General features: G+C 36.2%; 1 protein-coding gene across 3 annotated transcripts in view; it reads right to left on the bottom strand.

The window, feature by feature from the left end:
* Positions 1–279: 279 nt before the first annotated feature.
* LOC140003107 (noelin-3-like) overlaps positions 280–19,544 on the bottom strand; it is a 47,927-nt gene continuing 28,662 nt past the window's right edge. Inside the window, exons 1-4 of one of the 3 annotated variants that reach the window (XM_072041921.1) lie at positions 13,054–13,199; positions 8,279–8,425; positions 5,302–5,457; positions 654–1,444 (exon numbers count right to left, since the gene is read on the bottom strand). In XM_072041921.1, coding sequence (XP_071898022.1) covers positions 1,196–1,444; positions 5,302–5,457; positions 8,279–8,425; positions 13,054–13,173 — 672 coding nt within the window. In that variant the 5' untranslated portion in view covers positions 13,174–13,199 and the 3' untranslated portion in view covers positions 654–1,195. Of the gene's footprint in view, positions 1,445–5,301; positions 5,458–8,278; positions 8,426–13,053; positions 13,215–19,544 lie in introns of those variants that run through there. The other 2 variants (XM_072041923.1, XM_072041922.1) reach the window with 2 other exon arrangements.

Raw genomic sequence — 19,544 nt, 5'->3', positions numbered from 1 at the left:
TACCATGAGAACTGCATTACTTGATAAAAGAAATTCCTAATTTCTCAGTGATACTTCATACAATTAGCATTTTGGTCCACATACATAAAAGACAATCAGAATCAGAAAAATAATTCCTCTCTTTAAGCTAATTTATTTTTATCAGGTTTCTCAAAGTCAGTGCGTGCATTCTGAGGGCAGACTTTGCATCATGGCTGCAAAGTGGGTGGGTACCAATTACCCTGCTTGCGTAATGGAAGTTAAGGTTGACACTTAACGATACTTCAGACTTTTAGTTTTGGTAGCTAATACTGAGCTAGTGCTGATTTTTGGAGATGCTGAACATCAACTTTTTCTAACAAAAGCCAGCAACATGAGCAATAAAGATGGAGGCTGCCTGATGTAAATCTAGTGCAGTGCTCATGATGGATTTTTGCTGTGTTTTCAAAAAAAAAAATCATGCTTCACTCCACTAAATTAGATATAATGCTAATTTTGTTGTGTTCCAGATGGGAAAGTGGCATATCTGTCTTAATGCTGGTATTACAGGTCTAAAGACAGTGCAGTTGGAGTGGGCTCTCAGGTGTCATAGCAAGATTTGTATCATGGACAGTGCCAAACTGATTCCAGTCTACTTCTGACTATTGTTTTTTTCACACTGATTAACCAAAAATGACTTAAATAGAAAAGCCCGTCTGAACTTTTTAGAAAGAACCTTTGTATCTCCCCAATGAGTTGTAAGTCTCTTAGATTTAAAGTTGCTATCTTTTATAATTTTCCATCTCAGTTCCTTTTGTATAAAGTAGGGTAGGTAATTATCTAAAATACGTTGGCGCAAATTTTGAGGGGTATGACTAACCTTAAGAGGAGTTACTCTTGACATTTTTTAGGGTAGCACAGATCAGAGTATGGAATTAGAGAGTCATTGAGATTGGAAAAGCCCTCTAAGATCATCTAGTCTAACCTTTTACCTAGCACTACCAAGTCCACCGTTAAACCATGCCAGTAAGCACCACATCTACACATTTTTTGAATACCTTCAGGGATGGTGACTCAACTACTACCCTGGCCAGCATGTTCCAATGCTTCACAACCCTTTTGGTGAAGAATTTTTTCCTAAATGTTTTCTTAATTTTCCTGAATATAGCTCAGACTTTCATCAAAAAAGAAAACTTCATCCTGCTATAGAGAAAACCAAAAATGTACAGCTGTGGGATCAAATCTGACAAGAAACAGTAAACTTACTGAGCTTTTTCATGCAGTCTCGAAGCCTGGTTTCTAAACTGAGCACCCGCTGGTGTAGTTCCTCATAGTCATAAGCACCAATCTCTTCTTGAATCCCAGTGAGTACAGTAGACAGATTCCTAATTTCTTCCTTGAACTGGGTGATTAGTTTGGCATCAGTTTTGTATTGTTCCAGAACTGGGATCAGTGGCAGGAGCTCATCCATCTTTTCTTTCAACTCCTGTTAAAGGTAATCAAATGCGTATTAGAGCAGTTTAAAGGAATTAAATCCTCTTATTCCCTGTTATGTAATATTTATGCCTGATTATTAAAATGACTCAAAAATGACTATTGATTTTAGTTAGAGCTATTATTTCAGTGTACTGTGAAAGTCTTAGAAATCTCAGAATTAATGGCAGTAAGCAGTAGACAAAATGTGTGAGATGATAGTTTATTTCTACTGAGGTATATGATTACCTTCCAGTGATCTGAACCAGACCTGTTGAGGGTCTGACTTTCCATCCAGAGGATATAAACCCCCATGGACTGTATCTTCCTGAGAAAAGGCGATTAGACCTGAACACCTGGTGACAGTCAAAAACATCACACCTGATCTATAGTGGGTAAGCTGTTCATTTTTATTTCACTCCTTAGAAATACTGAGTTCATTTTTTCCTAAATATCTGTTGGACCCTGTTTAGTTCTGATCTGGACACAGTGATATATACCTCTTTCTTCTGAAGTGAAAAATCCATGGTTCTTAAACTGTTTTGTACTTGTGGTACTTCTACATCACTAGGTGCCTTTGAACTTCCTCAGGCGTTCTTTGTTCTGGACTGTAGCAAATCATTTTATTGCTATGTGCAATTGGTATTTTGTCACCACTCCTGTTCCTAAATATCAATTAAGGAAAGCAAGGCTCCACTTGGGAATTCTTGGTTGCCCCTTTCTCAGACTTTTGTCATGTACATTGAGAATTTCTCTTTGTAACTTATAAAGACTGCTTATATTTTGTTTTTGTAATAATTCTTTTAAATGCAGTAAACTTAATCTTTACTAAATTAGTCTAGATTTAGGTTATTTTTTTCTTTCTTTTTATTTTTATTTTATTATTATTTTTTTTCTGTAGATAACCTCAATAATCCTTGCAATCAAAAGGTTTTGCTTTATGAAAAGCTTGTAGGTTTGCCCTTGATTTGCATATCTGTTTATATTTTGAGAAAACAGCAGGACTTCTGTGAGCAAATGCCAGAGGCATGAGGAGATGCAAGCCTGGACAAAACAAGAAAAAGGGTGGAAATAGAGACTTGTTAGGCACTAATATTAGGTGATAGTAGAGACTGAGAATGGATGAGGACACACAGGGAGAGGCTATTGAAGAGATTAGAAAATGGAGTCCTGAAGGAATAGATGGAATAGTCAGCAGATTAAAAGGGAAAGCAGAAGAGAACTAAATGGATGCCCAAGCACAAAGAAGAGGTGCAGAAGCAAATGTGGTCATTAGTTAGTATAGTCAATGAGATGCACGGAGATACGTACAGTTTGTTACATCACTCGTATAAATGGATGCAATAAGCATGGTAAAACATTTTCAAAATAAATAACATAATGTCAAACAGAATGCTTTTCTACTGAGGAGATGTGAAAGAAGCTGATAGTCAGGGTTGGCATTAGATTTGCTTGAAGATCTGCCTCTGAGTTTTTACCTCTCAAACGTGTTCTAGAACAGCTTGAGAGTTTTACGTCTCTTCAGTGCTCAGCTCATCCATGCAGTTTTAACAATGGTTTTCATATTGGAATTATTATTTGCTCAAAATAAAGGCCTATATGTGGAGTTGGAAAGAATAGTTTGCATGCAGGTTATCTTAATATCTAGGAAGTGGCATTTTAAATTACAAAGAGATATGTTGTTATAAATGGATTAGAAACCATCAGAAGTTTTCTTTGTATCTTTGGCTCTGTTCTCAAAGGGTCTTCCAATTATAGAATATTAGCAGAATTATTGAGGTGGACAGGAAGAAATGAAGAGTTTTTGTCTACAGTTAAAACTATTTTTTATTTGACTATCCTTATTAAAAATTCATCTTGAGCCTAATATATCTGTAAAAAACAAACAGTTGTGTCTTTCTTGATAACGAGACTAGGTTTTGTGATGTGGAATGCACAAAAAGCCAAAAGTTTATATTTGATTTTGAAATGATGAACTTAGGCTTTGGTTCTAGGGGCAGTAAGCAGTCAAAAATCATGGGTAAATCATGGATGGAAAAACAAAACTCAGCAAGATGATGAGTTTAGGAGAATTAGTGGAGGTAACTTATTCCTGACAGAATTTATGTCAGATGAGGTATCATTTGAGCAAACTGCTGTAACTTTTTTGGGGGGGACCAAATATCTTTTGCCTGGCATGAATGCTGATTTGACAGAAATATGACCATATTCTCAAGTGTGACCTGGATCAAATTTGTTCTATTTGGCTCTCAGAAACATGGAACCATAGCATAAAACATCCCGCTTCAGTAAATGATATAAAGATGTTTTTGGCGTTTTCATGAAAAACAAAACAAAACCAAAACCATAGTGTTTGCTGACGTTCCTAACTTGTTGCTGTGATCCGTGGCACAGGAACTAAATTGTACTGCAAAATGAATGGGTGGTAGGCATATTCTGGTGCTTTGCACCTGCTGGTGTGAGGGGTTTTGTTATATCAAGAAGTTCCTGTGTCTCAGGTAAGATAAAGCACTGGAATTTTAGTAGGCTGAATTTCAGAAAGCCAGCAGCATGTTGTGTGATGTTGACCTTCTAAATTCCTCTATCATTTGATTGGCTGGAAATCTGCTTTATGCTCCTGGCAAACTATCAAACTGAGGTTAAATGTCTGACCAATATAAATGCTGAATATTTAAAAGGTTAGAATACTGCAGGAGTCTGCTACCTTTGACATCACATATCAGACAGTCAAATTTTGATATTTTGTTCAAGAAAAACTATTATGAGGATAAAGAATATATAATGGCATTATAGAAATGTGTTGTAGCAATGAGTGATAAAAGGAAAAATTGCAGAGCTTTACTACCTGAAAATTACTAGAAGAATGTGTTCAGCCTCCTATATGAAGAGTGATGACAAAGAATAATGTTTGGTAGTCAGATCATTAAAGTATTTAATTCCTGATGCTATTAAGTCCAGAATATTCAGTGTCTCTGGAAAATAAATTAGCTATGTAATTGTTTAGGTATGTAACTTTAATGCTGATTAGAAAAGTATGTCCATTTTGTGTTTCATGAAGGGTTTAAATATAAATTTTGTTAATGTAAGCTTTGTAATATATTTTTTAGATTCTACCTTGCTGTCTTGCAACCTGAAATACTGTTTATCAGACTTGATATTTGAAGAACTTAACTATGTTTTTGTAAATTTTTCTCCTTAAAAGTACTTCAAATAGGTGTTTTGTTTTTTTTTTTTTTTCCTCTCAGAATACACAAAGCTGTTTTGTAATCTTTGCAACTCTCCTTCCTCACAAAAAGATTGGCTTGTGTTTTTTTCTTGTCATTAAAATTCCTTAGAAGTCTTTTTTTAATCATACAGATGCGACTGGGAATGATTGCCCTCCTCCCCTATCCCAAACTCAGAATAGCAAACCTTCAGACACGAAATTAGATCTTAATTCTACTGGATAAAAATTACAACAACCTGATTTATTATAGGCTTTCTTCCCTTCAACTGCAGTGAATGTCAGGCAGCAGTAAAAGTGCAGAACTCTCTAGTTACTTGCTATTAATTCCATTGGATCTGCCCATTTATCACTGGAGCTTGAATGAATATAAATTTCTCAGTATGACATGCACAATGATACAGGAAAAACAGGAATCTGTTTCTAGTGACATATCTCCAATATCTTAATAATTAATGGTTACTTCCTAGTACAATTAAATTGAACAGAGCAAAAGATTATTATCATAAAGGAAATCTTATTACGCTTTTCATTTTAATGTTGCTCTTGTATGAACATTTCAAGCTGAGATCTTAGCAGTCCATGCATTGCTGCTTAGTACATCGCTTCCAGCAGGCTTTCAAAGTTATTGTTAAAATAAAACCTACTTGAAAATGCTTTGTCATTAATGTCTTCCGATCATCTTCAATTTGCCGAAACTTGGCCTTCAGCCCTTTCATTTGTGTTTCCATTTTTAAAACATACTGGAAATCCCTCTGAGTCCGTAGATTTAAAACTTCAATAGATTGGGACATATTCTGAACCTGTTAAAGAAGAACACTCTCTAAATGCACTTTTTGTTGCTTTACTTTTTTTTTTTTTTTTTTTTCCCTGCTCAGATAGTTAAATGTCAGGCAATAAAATGTACTTATGTCAAGGCTTTAGCTGTGAGCCATTTATACCACAGTATAGGTTTTAAATTCCATAACTGCATGACAGTACAAAAATTGGGGAACAGCGCTAACAGAGGGCTAGCGGGACTGAGATCTTAGAGCCACAGAGTATTTGGATAGTTTCTTTGAGGTAGAGAGGGGGATCCTTTCAGCACCATTTTCAATGGGCTGGAAAAATGCTGTTAATTGTTAGAGGCTACTTTGTCTTTTGTAGTAGATGCTGCCTGTTCTTCAGGATGCTCCATGCACCATGTGTTTCCTCCTCCACTTGAGGAACAGGACTAAGATTAGGAGAAAATTTCTGGGCTGTTACGAAGAGTGTGATTTTCATACCTAGTAGGCATTGGTATAATAATTCACTATAAGGAATACATGAGACTGTCCAGAGATAAGCTGGGATGGGGCCATCATTAAATTGGGATTTGCTTGTGGTTTTACAAGTATAAAATTAGAAACTTCAGCCAATTGTTTTAATAGTAGAAAATCATTTTTTATAGATAAGTGACTGTTCAGGAAACTGTAGTACTGCAAGTGACCTCATTTAGCACTTTCACTAAAATGAGGCAAGGACTTTTCATCTGGAGTTAATTATATATCTATATAATATATATGGATATATATATCTATATATAGATAATTATAATTATCTAGCAGTGCCTATTATAAAAGCAATGTTTTTCCCAGTCATAAACATGACACATTTTGCAAATGCAGTTATTATTTGACAGTAAGTGTTCCGTCCACTAAAACGGGAAAAAAGTGGACTATGAAAAAAAAAAAAAAGAATATTAAGTGCTGTATTGAAGTTTTGTCTCAAAAAAAAAAATTGACCTTCCTAATAAACCACAAAAGTAGCAGTACTCCTGTTGTCTGCAAGAGCATGTAAAATTTAAACTAATATTTGTATTTGAAATTAATATGTTGTAACCTACAGACTGCGGGGATTCAGAAAAATATATACTTAAAATAGTACAAATCAGCTTTTGGACGGTTACCATTGGCAGTTCCTAGAAGTATTTTTAAGTGAAAAAGTAACGTTTTTATTTCTTCTTTGCTTTCCAACTGTTGAGCAAGCAAGTAGTTCTTCGGTTTTGTGGTGACACACATGGTCCACAGGTCTGTAGGTATTTTTGTTGACACATAAAGCCACAGGTTTTTCTCTGTGACTTCATTTTGTACCTGTTCTCAAGCTGCATCTGCTGAGTACCATGAAATCTGTAGGAATGGTGAGTAAGAGGGCAGGCTTGTTGTTAAAGATGAAAAACATTAATTAGGCTTAAAAATTACTGGCTGTTTGGCGGTCATAGCTAACACGTTTACTGAATTAGGTCTTATCCTGAATTTTGATCGTTCCTACCTCCTGTCATAGATGGTAAGTGGAAAGCCAACTAATTGAGTTTGGCTGGGATTTTTATCAGTTTTGGAACAATATGAAGGTGGTGTGAACCCCATTCTAGGAGACTCTACCCTCACCAACGTATTTAGCTTGGAAAAATTCTGATGTTTTATTTCCTTGGGACCCTGAGATGGAAAAATAGCTCATTAAAACCTGTTAATATATTCTGTGGAGGAGAGGGCAAGGAGAAATAACTGAAGATGGGTATCAGGAGCAAACATGACTGCCTGTCCTCCCATCTCCTTTACATTTCTACTTTCTACATTTCTACTTTTCTCCTTTACATTTTACATAAGTTGAAAAACTTTCTTCTGAGAAAGGGATTGTTTTTGGGAAGTTTCTAAAACTACTTAGTTACATGTCATGCTATGGACTCTGTCAAAAACTGAAATTAAGTCCCTCCTGAAGTTCATGGAGGTTTATGAAGGGAACATCTGCTGGATTTAGCATTGGAGTGATTTTTCTATAGCTGAAAAAATACTGAAAATTGTATGCTGAAAAATGCATTTTTTTGGGGGGGGTCTACATTTTATGTTGCTTTCTGCTGTTGCTGTTCAAATGCTCTGTCTCAGTCCCTCAGGGTATGAACTACTAGCTGTTACACAGTAACTATAAACTTGGTTACCTACACAGGGAATGCAGAATAATAGTTTGTGTTTTCATGGTTGCAGTGTTTTTTTCGGTTCATACAAAATAACAGTTTACCAATTTTAATATATAAACAAGAGTGGATAATAGTGGGAATAAGAATTGGGTTGTTTAGACAAAATTTGCACCACCGGAGAATGAAATAAATAGTATTAACTGAGGAAATAAGAAATAAAAATAACTTAGAATTGTTTCTCATCTGTACGGTCTGCTTTGATGGTGCTGTCATGTCTGTATCTCATTATTTGCTGATAAGAGACAAGGAATGACCTTCAAGAGACTTACATGTTTGAAGCAGGAGCTGTAGTTTAAATCCCACAACAACGAGGAAGTTTAAGGTGGGATTTGTAACTGTTTTGACACAGGGAAAGTCAGTCCTGTATGTGTGTAAGAAAGGGTTTGGGGAATGAGCAAGAGAAAACGCAACTTCAGTTTGCTAGATAAGTGGCTTGGGTTGACAGAGGTGTGCTATGAGGGAAACAGACAAATTACGATAAGTGGTGAAAACACAGGTAGGGGATATACCCTGAAGGAATGTTTTTATAGATAACGCTTCAGGGCACCATTATATATTAAACTTAGAGAGGCAGGAGTGGATTTCCAGGGAAGTTCAGTGATCAAAAGGAGAAATTCATTGGGAAGACTTACCTTCTCTAGCAGCTGTCTAAGTTGTCTGCTCTTGGCATCTCTTGAACATAGGTTTTGTTCAGGTGCAACAACAGTACAAATGCAACGGCCATCAGGATCCTGGGCTGAACTATAAACTTGCCACCCTTCCTTGGGGCTAATCTGAGTCTGTAACACAACAACAACAATAAAAATAAAGGGAACAGAATAGATTTAATTGCTGTTTGAAAACACCACCTATTTTTCTTTATTGTTTGCATTATATATTTGCAGTGAGGTTCCTCCTAGTCATCACTCATTATCCTCTTAACTAATTAGGCTAGTGATTTTGCACAGTTTTGCCATGTTGCACATCTGCAGCAGAGTCTCTGAGCATTGTTTCCAGTGTGGGTGAGAGCAGTTTCCTGTTAGTGATTCAGCACAAGTGGTTGATGTAATTCTTTGCAGAGGGACGGTAAGGCTTTTCATTAACAGAGAACAAATATGTCCTTTCAGCTTGAATGACTTTTACTTTAGACTAATGGAAACAACAAAGACAGAAAAGAACAAATACAAAATCCCAAAGAGAAAGCACAGTCTGTGTGACTCACGCAATAGGGAATTGGCTGGGAAGCGGTTCTGGAGGTGTGTTAGCAGGTTTGCAGCACAGAAAACTCTTCTTGGTTGACTTCAGCTACACGTACACCAAAGGGAAGACAGGGGCAGTACTGAAAAGTACTAGGTTAGTTTAGATGATCGGGGGTGATGGCAGGCATGGCACAGGGCAGGAAAGGCATCACACTGTCCTTTACTGGCACAGAATTTTAGGAATTCCGAACCTGTTCTTTTTCAGCAACCACCACCACAAACAAGAGCAAAGTAAAAAACTGTATTTCAGAGCAGGCCAACACTACACTGCCTTTAAAACTCATGTGATACCTTGCAAGAGTAGGTAACTGTCTGCTTAATGGGATTTATAGAAATGCACAAGATCAGAACGAGACAAAGCACCATAATCAGATGATCGAACAAATTCAGGTGAGGGAATGAAAACTAATTGGCACCAGAAATATTTTGACTGTTTTCAGGCTGTAATTTCAAGCTAATATTCTGCATTATTCTTTTCTAATAATACTATATTGGCTGCTGAATTTTACAGTGCAGTTGCTAATGGATGACACTGAAATATTTTTGGTCTGGATAAAGTTGGAATAAATTAATTTTATTCTGAAATTCTACTCGGTGTCAGCACAAAGAGTGATTGTTAAAATTGGCAAGCTTTGATATTGATGCTTAGTGAGGAGTAAGTTGCATAGTTCCGTGCCTCAGAAAAGGTGCAGTATCTCTGTAGACTGAGGTCAGACGGGAAGGTAGCAATATTTTTCTGAGTATCAGCGCAATGTTAGAGAAGAGCATAGACTTTTTGTCCCCCACAGTGTCTATTTTGAAGAAGTCATTGAAGACAGCAGTGACCTCTTTTACTGTGGAGTTAACTAAAACAATTCAGAACTGTATTGTTCCCTTGTTTTGGAAGGAAGAATAAGGTATCATAGCGTAGATGACTAAACAGAGGACAGTCAAACCTGGGTTTGACAGAAAGGCATATCCAAAGGTCAGTGCTAAATTGTTGTGCTCTTGCAGCCTTAATTTTTAGGGCACAGGTGATCTAGTTTAACACATGGAGAAGAATAAAATCTAACCAAACTTACAACTGGAGAGATAATTTAAATTAGATTTGAGCAGCTACTAAAATGGCAAGCTAGAACAATTGAAACCTTATAGCTGGTGACCCTTTGAAGAGTAAGCTCTGTTCACAAGTTTCCATGCTGCTCTGTAGAAAGGCTGCCCAGTGTGCCCATACAAGAGCAACCTCTTGTTGAAGTTCAGGAGCCTAAAGCTTGCAATTATAATTCCTACAGAACAGAAATACTCCGTATAGTTTATGAATAAACTGTGATATTTGCGATACCTGCTATTTTTGGTTGATAGCAACAGATTTTACTGCATTCAAGTGAATAGAGTTCTCTGCAGTTGAGAATGGATGCGATAGCAGGATTGTGCATGGTCTGTAGTAAAGCAATTACAGTCCACGCTGTGTTGTCAAAGGTATTTGTATATGCTAACAATATGTATTGGTGTGTTTTGTCTGAGAAAATAATGTTTATTGATTAATTTGGCTGATATTTTCTTATGGCACTTAACGTATATCTTGATTTAAAAAAAAATAAAAAATGCAGTAGCTATTTGGGAAAATATTTTTCACAGTGAAAGACCTTCAGGCATAATATGAATGCGTTGTGATGGGCTGCCCATGCAGAAATGAGTGCTGAGACACCAGCTCCAGTGTGGGCTACATTTTTTTTTCTGGTATTCTTTGTTACCTGTGTGCATGCTATTGGGGTACCTTTGTTAACTAGGATGGGTAATACGAATAATTACAGAGAAAAATAAGCATGTGCAGGTAGGTGCACTTAGCTTTTTTTTTCTCTCTCTCTTTTTTTTTTTTTTTTTAATTTTCTTTGTCATTTAATGCCTATCTCAAGCAGAAACTGCTGTGCCACATGGAAAGAGCTAGAATGCATCAAAACCTTTTGAAAGCTGCTGAATCTAGTCTCCAAACGCAGGCTTACTGCTGACAGGCCTTAGTCAACAAACGAGAAAAGAAATAACGAGTGGTGAACAGCAGCAATGAAGACAAATCATTCTAGTTCTTGGAAATCTGGGGAAAACAGAAGAGTCTCTACAAAGAGCCATATTAATCTGCCTTGGCAGGCTGCTGAGTTACAGTCACTTTACTTACCTTACAAAGATTAATTTTTTTCACTTGCACTCACATTCTGATAAAGCTGCTATAGCTGCCTCCATTGTTACTAGTAATTGGGCAAATGGAAACACGTATACTCAGTATCAGTGCTTAAATAGAACAATACTTGTCAGTCGTAGGATTTTGGTCCTGGGAGTGAAACGTTGCTGAAGAGGGGGGTCTTTCCCCTGACCCTACATTTCTTCCAGCAAGGGGAGGAGAAAATGTTAATAAAGATGGGGAGGTTTTGCTCTTTTTTCCTGGTGCAAGATGTGCAATTTTTGAGCTGTGTATAGGAGAGAACTTCTGGAGAACCGCTTGCGCAGCACTGTTCACTAGAGAAGCTGCCAGGGGATGACACTAACTTGACAGCTAACTTTAATTGACTGCTGCCAATTAAAAAACAGGTAGTGATGACCACAGCATCGCTGAGCACCTGGGCCATAAAGTCTCAGCTAGAAGCTGAAGTTTAGAAAAAGGCAGCAGAGTTGTGGTGCTAGTTCTATAACAACACGCCACCTGATTGAAGATGGTATTTTTTCCACTTGGCAGATGTTGCCAAGCTCAGATAATCGGGTTTTTGTGCTTGTGTCCCCAGCTCTCCAGGCACTCCTGCTAGCCCTCTTGAAACCCAAAATGTGCATATAACTCCAATGTTTGAGTTTGAAGAGCATTACTAAAATAATACTCAGGAGGCATTTGTAACATCAGTGTTCCGATGAAGCCAAGGGAGGCATGGCAGTTTACACTACCTGGAATTTGAAAATGACAATATATATAATCATATATTAGTGTGTAAATATACATATGCCTACATGTTGCAACAACAAGTGTGCACCTCTTTGCCACTCAATTGCAACCTTAAACTTGGATTTAAATTAGATAGGGAACCTTATTTCTTATAATATCACATTGCCACAAGAACTAGCAAACTGTATTGTAGGTCAGTGGGCATAAACTCCATTTATAGAAAACAAACTGGAGCTTTTCCTTGTCTTTTCACCTTGATGCTCTAAAACTTATAAGAATTGTTTCTTACAATATAATTAAATTTAAAGTAGTGGTATTTAAAGTCTAAACGAAGTGACTTTCTGCAGTAATGCTTTTCCTGTGTGCATATATTCAATTAATTAAATGTTGATTAGTTAATGCATTTTTATTTACAACTGAAAAATTAAGTTCTGTATATTGTGCTCTACTGTACAAACAGTTAACTATATCTTTTACATAACACACTATCATACAAACATCTGACTGCAGTTATAATAAAATTGTTTTACTAACCATCTAGAAAAAATGTGTTCTAGTTTAACTTACAGATAACTTATAACTAGGATAGTGTTCCTAGCTAAACTATTACTTTAATTTTTACACTTTTCATTAATAGCTAATCACAGCTTTTCTGTAGGTCTTAATTAACAGAGGCTGTTGGATATGAGCATCAAACATACAAGCTGATATTTGTTATTTGTACAATTACCTTTCTAAAGTTCTGATACCCAGCTTCCTAGTACCAATTTTATTTTATCAGCTATTTATTTGCTTAACCATGCTCCAATAAAGGAAAAAATAAGAAAGGATCAGGCTCCTTGAATATTGTAGTCAATAGCTTATGTATAGCACTAATCAGACAAAAATTAAAAAGAAATCTTCTGATACCTGTTTTCCTTAATAATGCAGTACATTTTTTTTTTTTCTGGAGCAGTAAACAGGCAAAATATCGAAGCAAAAGAAATGGCATTGCTGTGCTATTTTTAGCATTTCACCCTCAAGATGAAGGCATTTGTTCTTAAATATTTAAGGATGCTATTTTAAAATCTTTTCTTTCATAGTAAGACCACAACATGCTCACCAATGTGCAGATTTATGATGCCCAAAAAGAAGCATGCATTAAGTGATGATAGGAAGATTAGTACTCTAAAAAGATTCACAGAGAGGCAACAGAGTAAAGCTTTTGCTGGCACTTATATTTGCTCAGCATTCAGATGGATTGCAACACATCACAGCTACTTACTGAAGTGGGTAGTCTGGTGGTATTTAGTCCTACCAGAGATGGGAGAGTTTGGGACATCCAGTTAGAGATCATTGCCACGGTACTAAGAACAGCACCAAGCTTCAGCAGTGGAGGGCTCATTGCTGTGGAGCTAATGAGTTTTCATAGTGACTGATTATCATCCCAGTGCAGGCTGGCGCTGAGAGGAGCACACGACAGCCTCAGCGGGGAAGGAGAGCAAGGTACCCAGATTGAATCATCTGTTAAGAACACTCTTATCTTTATTTGGTCTCTTTCTTTGCTCTTACTAACAATGCTTATCAGTATTTATTTGCTATTTATGACTGTAACACTTATTATAGGACTTGGCAGTCCTTTACATGCTAATAGCCATTGCAGTTTACAGTGGGAGATGGGATGAGTGAATTACCTCTTTATAGGTGCTGGAAAGTTAATTAGCACTTCATTAGTTTAGTCCTTGCAGAATGGACTAAAACAGTACATTTAGTCATCCTGTCTGAAATTCAAAAGCACAATCACAAAACTGAAACAAAGAAAACAAAACAACAAACAAAAAACTCCCTACTCCCCATCGCTGTTTTGGTAGAAATATGCTCAGGTATACTTCAAAAGATGATACAGGAACTATACTTGTCCCGGGGGACAGGGGAAGGGTGAGAGCTGTAAGCATGCCCATGAAAAGACAAAGGCAGGCATTCCCAGAAACCTCCCCAAATACCCCTTGATTTGTTGATCTCACATAAACTACAAACATCGGCAACTTTATAATTTGCAAGGCATGTTAAGATACATGTTAAGATAGTATTTAGTGTTTTGTTTTTATTTTTTTTTACTGTGCATGTTTTACACTGAAAATTTTTGCATTACAGGGCTGGCAGACTCAGTGTGTATTCACTGTTGTTAGGAATAGAAAATAAGTTGTGGGTTGCTCATATAGCATTTGGAGGCTTCTCTTGGCTCTATCTGCTGTTAAATCTGATGTTCTCTAGTGCTGTAGACTGATCTCCAGGTTCAGTAGCAATTAATCTTTTTCAGAAACTTAGTAACTGTGGGGGAAAAAAGTATATAAATCATTGTGTTGAGGTAGCTTTCCTTTTCTTTCTTTTTTTTTTTTTTTTTAAAGAGTTATTTTAAAAAGAAGAAATGCTGAGCAGGGATTTCTAATGGCAATTATTTTAGAAAGAACTTGCTTAAAAATTTGCAGAGATGGACTACTGTGTGTGCTTCCTGAGGCAATTATGGATTTAGTTTGTTTCTGAAGTTGTGTCCAAAGGAGTATATTTTTCTTAAAGAACTTTTAAAGTTTGTATGAAGGAAACCTGTAATAAAATGGAAAGGGTTGCATTTTAGAGCAGTGTGCCATCACAAATGCAAACTTCCTATACTTACTGTAAGTATAAACTTATAGTTTACGTGTAAACTTAAACTTGTAGTATCAGTCCTGCAAACAATATTTCAGATTCTTAGGTCTTGTACACCGAAGTCAGGCTAAATTTTCTCTTCCAACATTCATTTGGGATGATTTCAATCTCTTGTTTAACAAAGACACACGGAAAACTAGTTTTTAAAAAAGAAACAGAAAACCACGTGGAGGGCTATTATCTAATCTTACAAGGGGTCTTCAGGCACAAGGATTCAGCAATGGAATGAATTCACAGAGAAATTTCTCGCATCCCAACGTTATATATTTTCTGGGAGTCACACAGTAAGGTGAGCTGCAAAATGTTTCAGGTACTCAAAACAAAAACACGCTGAATTCACTGAAGAGGTGCACTTGAAAACTGAAAGAATGAGTTTATTTGTTTATATGCAGATTCTACACAGAAAAATAAGCTCTTTGCTAATTTCCATATACATATATAGACATGAAAGTAAAAGATCTATCTGAAAAGGATAAGTTAAAGTGTTAAACCTGTTGTAGTTTTAATTATCTGATGCATGTTGAATGCACACACTTGTGTGCATTTTGACTTATTTCACATATTTTGGCAAAACTTTTGGGACAAAATAATGTACAAGGGCCATTTTCTCCAAAGAATTCAAATTGCTTTCAGATTATGAGTCAATAGCAAATAATTCTGATGTTTGAATAAGAAAGCGTTGTGATTCTTTTGTTCAGTTTGAAATAAACAAAATCCCAGGGAAAAAAAAAAAAAGAAAAGAGTTGCACTGGATCAGTCTCCTTGATTCATTTAGTTCCTTTTTTTAGCAACAGCCAGCAGCAGATGCTTAATAGAGGAGCGTAAGAGAGCAAACATACTGCAATACTTTTCTTGCTGTAGCCTTCCAGCAAAGTGTGGTGCTTACAAGGCCTGAGGTTGTAACTGTGTTCAGTGGCCTTTCCAGGAAGCTTTCCTCCGTGAATTTCTCATCACTTTTTAACTCATCGGTAACTTGGGGTGGCACATCATCTACTGATATGGAGTTCTGCGGTTTAATTATGTCCTTTGTGAAAAGTATACTTACCAAAAGTTGTGATTAGACTGCAATTTTAAGAAATGCTGTGTTTAATTCCAGTCTGCTATTTTCCAATGAAAAATGCATTTTTGGTAAGCATAACCTTGATCTAATAGCCAGAACATCTTTTGGTTACTTAGTAGAAACGAAAAAAAAATCATCAATGAGACTGAAAGGCTGGTCAGGCGTTACCTCAGCAGAAGGGCAGAGTGAGTGGAGGTGTTTGAGTGTCCAAAATAGAGTTCCTGTACCTATGGAGATACTTTGTGGCTCAAAGTTGGGTTTTGTCCTGTGGAGCAGATGGGCTTGTGTTCAGGCTCCGTTTTTCCCCTCTGAGCATGAGGTTGCTGTGCAAAGTAGTATGGCAGAAGTACAAATAAGATCTTTTTAACATGACTTGAAGGATCAAGCATAACATTTTCTTAGAGCAGCAAGAGACAGAAAATGTAATGGAACATCACTGAATTCAACCTTCAGCATTGACTTTTTTTTTTTCTCTTTCCCATTTTAGGGTGTAGTTACATAAAATGTAAATCACAAATACAGAAAACTAAGGCTATAGAGCAGATATGTGAGTGCCATGTCATCAGAATGTTGAAGACCAGAACAGCAGCGATGTTGGACCTTTAACACCTCTAAAGTTCTACGTAAGATTAGAAGGGAGTGAATTTCAGTCAAGTGCAATTGCCCAGGGCCATGATTTCAGTCAGCCTACAACATAGCATACAATGTAGTATCATGAAGAAATGTAGACAGAAACATAATAATCATTTTTTCTCTAATATGATTATAGGTGCAGAATTCAGATTACAATATCCAGGCCCTAAAAACGGAGAGAAAACATCTGAGACAGTTTTCTTCAACAAGAAAACTTAATGGTCCATGAGAAATCATTAAGACTACTGGATGAAGGAACAAGAAAGATCTGCTCTCAAGAGGCCCCTGCATTGTGTAAAGGTATTTACAAACTTTGCAGTGTTAAAACTGTTAGAGCAGCTTGTCAGAGGCTGGGCATTGAGCAGACGGTAGGACACACATTCTAAATGCCTGATAATCCAAGATATGTGTACCAAGTGCATAAGAGAAAAGTAGAGTAAAGCCCTTATGGTATATTAACATGTGCACACCATAGTTATGTAGACATATTATCATGTCCCTATACTTATACATACAATTTATATTTATTCAATAATTTCAATGGTTACTTTTATCTCTGAAATAATGAATGTCCTATAAATTTCTTCCCCTTTCCTGTATCCCCATTTGTTCTGAATGACATCGAGAGTCAGTCTCTTTGCTGAATTCTTGCAATTACTTGCCAGCCTGACAATTTCACAAGTAATTATTTTATTTTATTATTATTTTTTTAATTCAGAGCTGAATTATCATTTCTCCATGTTGTATAATTTTCTCATATAGGTTCTTCTGAAGCACTTCAGCATTCTCTCTAGATCTGACTAACCGCAAAAGATTCTGCTGTTCACCAGTTTTATCACCTTTTTTGTTCCCGTGTTCTTTAGAGGTTTAATATGCACACGAATACCCCCAGTTCCAACACATTTCCTAGAACAGTCATGCTACATTTATACCACATTGAGCTGCAGCTGTTTATAGTTTTGTTTTTCTTTTAAACATTTTCTGATCCACAAAAGACCATAGTCTGTCCCTTCCTGACTTAAACCTTTGACGAACTACATTGCAAAGACAGTAACTTTTCTGAAGTTCAGATGAGTAATTACTGCTAATTATCCTTAATCCCATGTATTGTCAGCTCCCACAAAGAATGCTGTTTGTTTGGGGGCACATGATTTTTTCTACAGATGATATGCTGCTTGGCTTTTGTGTATATTCATTATATTCATTACATACAGAATATTCATTAACATATTTTAGAATTTTATTTTCTTCCAACTAGTCTGCCTGCTGAAGTGAAAACCTGCTGATGTGTGGTTCACAGTATTGCTGCTAGATATGTCTTTAAAGGTAGCATACCAGGAGATTCTCCTCTAGTATTCTTTCTGGTTCTATAATTGCAAATTACCATGCAGGTGATATCTGGATTCCCCACGGTGCTGAAGTTAGATCTGCTGTAAGTGCATAAGGGCTTTAAAGCACATTTGCACTGCGGTGCAGTGACGTGATTGCAGATTGTAGAGAGATACGAGTCTCCTAAAGCAACCCTAGCCCAGGGATTGATGGTAGTGTAGCTTACACTGGAAAGCTGCAAAAATGCTTTTCTAGGACCTTAAGTATTTAGAAGCTGTGTCCTATGCTGCTGCTAGACTTTTTTTTTTTTTACATAGGCTACACCTTTCCCCTAAACATGGACTTGACTTGTGCAGCATCAGCATAGGCAATATTTCTTATGCCATGCACCCATTTGTCAAATAGCTACTCCAGAGTGGTATGCAAAGGAACCCATCCATGGGAACAATTAAAATATCATTTTTCCTAAACAGTGGAAGTGCTCACTGGAACTACATTTTATTTGTGTTCTTATTAGAACTGGAGGAATGCTTTAAAAAACCTTTCTGTTAAAGAACAGAAACTTTGAAATAATTTTAGCTTTATTTTGCCATAAACGTTTGGGGAAATTAAAAAATGGCAAGCAAATAGAAAATTTTCATGAGAAACATACTTGCAATCATATATACAAAGACCTTTTCAGAAACCATAGAAAAACTGAAGGGTTGTTCTCATCTAGTTAGATCATAAGTTTTTGTTTTATTTCCTATGTTTCACGGAAGCTCTGTTTTAAAGAAAAAAAAGTGCAATTTCACATTTCCAGTTCTTGATATGCTACTAAGAAATAGTCTTATGAACAAGAGCTAGAAAGCAATAATGCTTCTAAAATCTAAGCACTATTCTTTTAAAACAAGTTACTGGGATTTATTATTATTATTTTACTGGCATAGTAATTTTCTCTTTTTGGAGCCAAATTATCTTAGAGTGAAAGCTAAATTATTTATACAGAATGACTGCACGTGCCATATTTTTATCTTATATGGAACTGTCTAAATCTAACAATTTCAGTGTTGTCAGCTGAGATACTTGTATGCCAGCTTGGTACTATTCATTTATAAATTATTTGCAGTGTAAAAGGTATTACTAAGGATAGCATATGAATGCCCCAATTTATTGCTATTAAATAAGAGGTATAAGGCTTTTCTAGTCTATGATATTCAATTTACTTTGAGTTCCTGTTAGATTTTCATATGGTTTAAACAGGGTCTAATATAAACGAGAATACAGCCCTACTTTATGTTGTCACGTTGAAGTATGATAAACTCTGTATAATAAAAGTAATTAACATCAGTATTAGGAATATTAACAAAGTAAATGTTCTGAGAGTCATAAATATGGGAACACACACACAAATGCATAAAAATGTCTAATTATATCCTGGATGGAGGAAGAGGAATAGTGACTGTAAGAAAGAGGAAATAGCTAATTCAGTAGCAGTCACTTAACCCTCATATCATCTTATAAATGTGTGTGAAAAAATATGTTAGCCTCCCAAACAGTTCTTAGAATTGAAAGCTGTATTCATGGGTAAATGCTACAAAAAAAAAGTTTTATTTGGTATGAAAATATATGACTTCTGTATAAAAGCTTTGCCTAAAACTGCATTTTATGTAGACAGAGATCAAAGTGATTGCACAGTCACGTCTCAGATTTCTTAAATAGTTTCCTTTGAAGCAGAGCAAAGTCAGGAAACTTAAGCCACTCTAAGTTAGTACTTTGACAGGTTAGGTTTAGGAATTAAGCTCATGCATGGAAGTCACAGCTTCCCATGGTACCGTGGTGTTGTTCTGTAGCGTGTACTTTCTTTTTCTTCATGTAATGTATTCTGGTGGTGGCTCAGCAATATGTGGATTTAAAAAAAAAAAGTGCATTAGTCATGTTCCTGAGCACTGGTAATTATTCAAGTGAGGCTAATGTGTGTATAAACCCAAATTCTCAAAATTTGAATAGCAATTACAGTTCTTAGTCCACCTTCAGCTCAGTGAAAGCACATCTTTGCCCTTTCAGTT

This window comes from Anas platyrhynchos, chromosome 8 (assembly GCF_047663525.1).
Source record: "Anas platyrhynchos isolate ZD024472 breed Pekin duck chromosome 8, IASCAAS_PekinDuck_T2T, whole genome shotgun sequence".
NCBI classification, from domain to species: Eukaryota; Metazoa; Chordata; class Aves; order Anseriformes; family Anatidae; genus Anas; species Anas platyrhynchos.
This window is presented reverse-complemented; position numbering and strand designations above follow the sequence as displayed.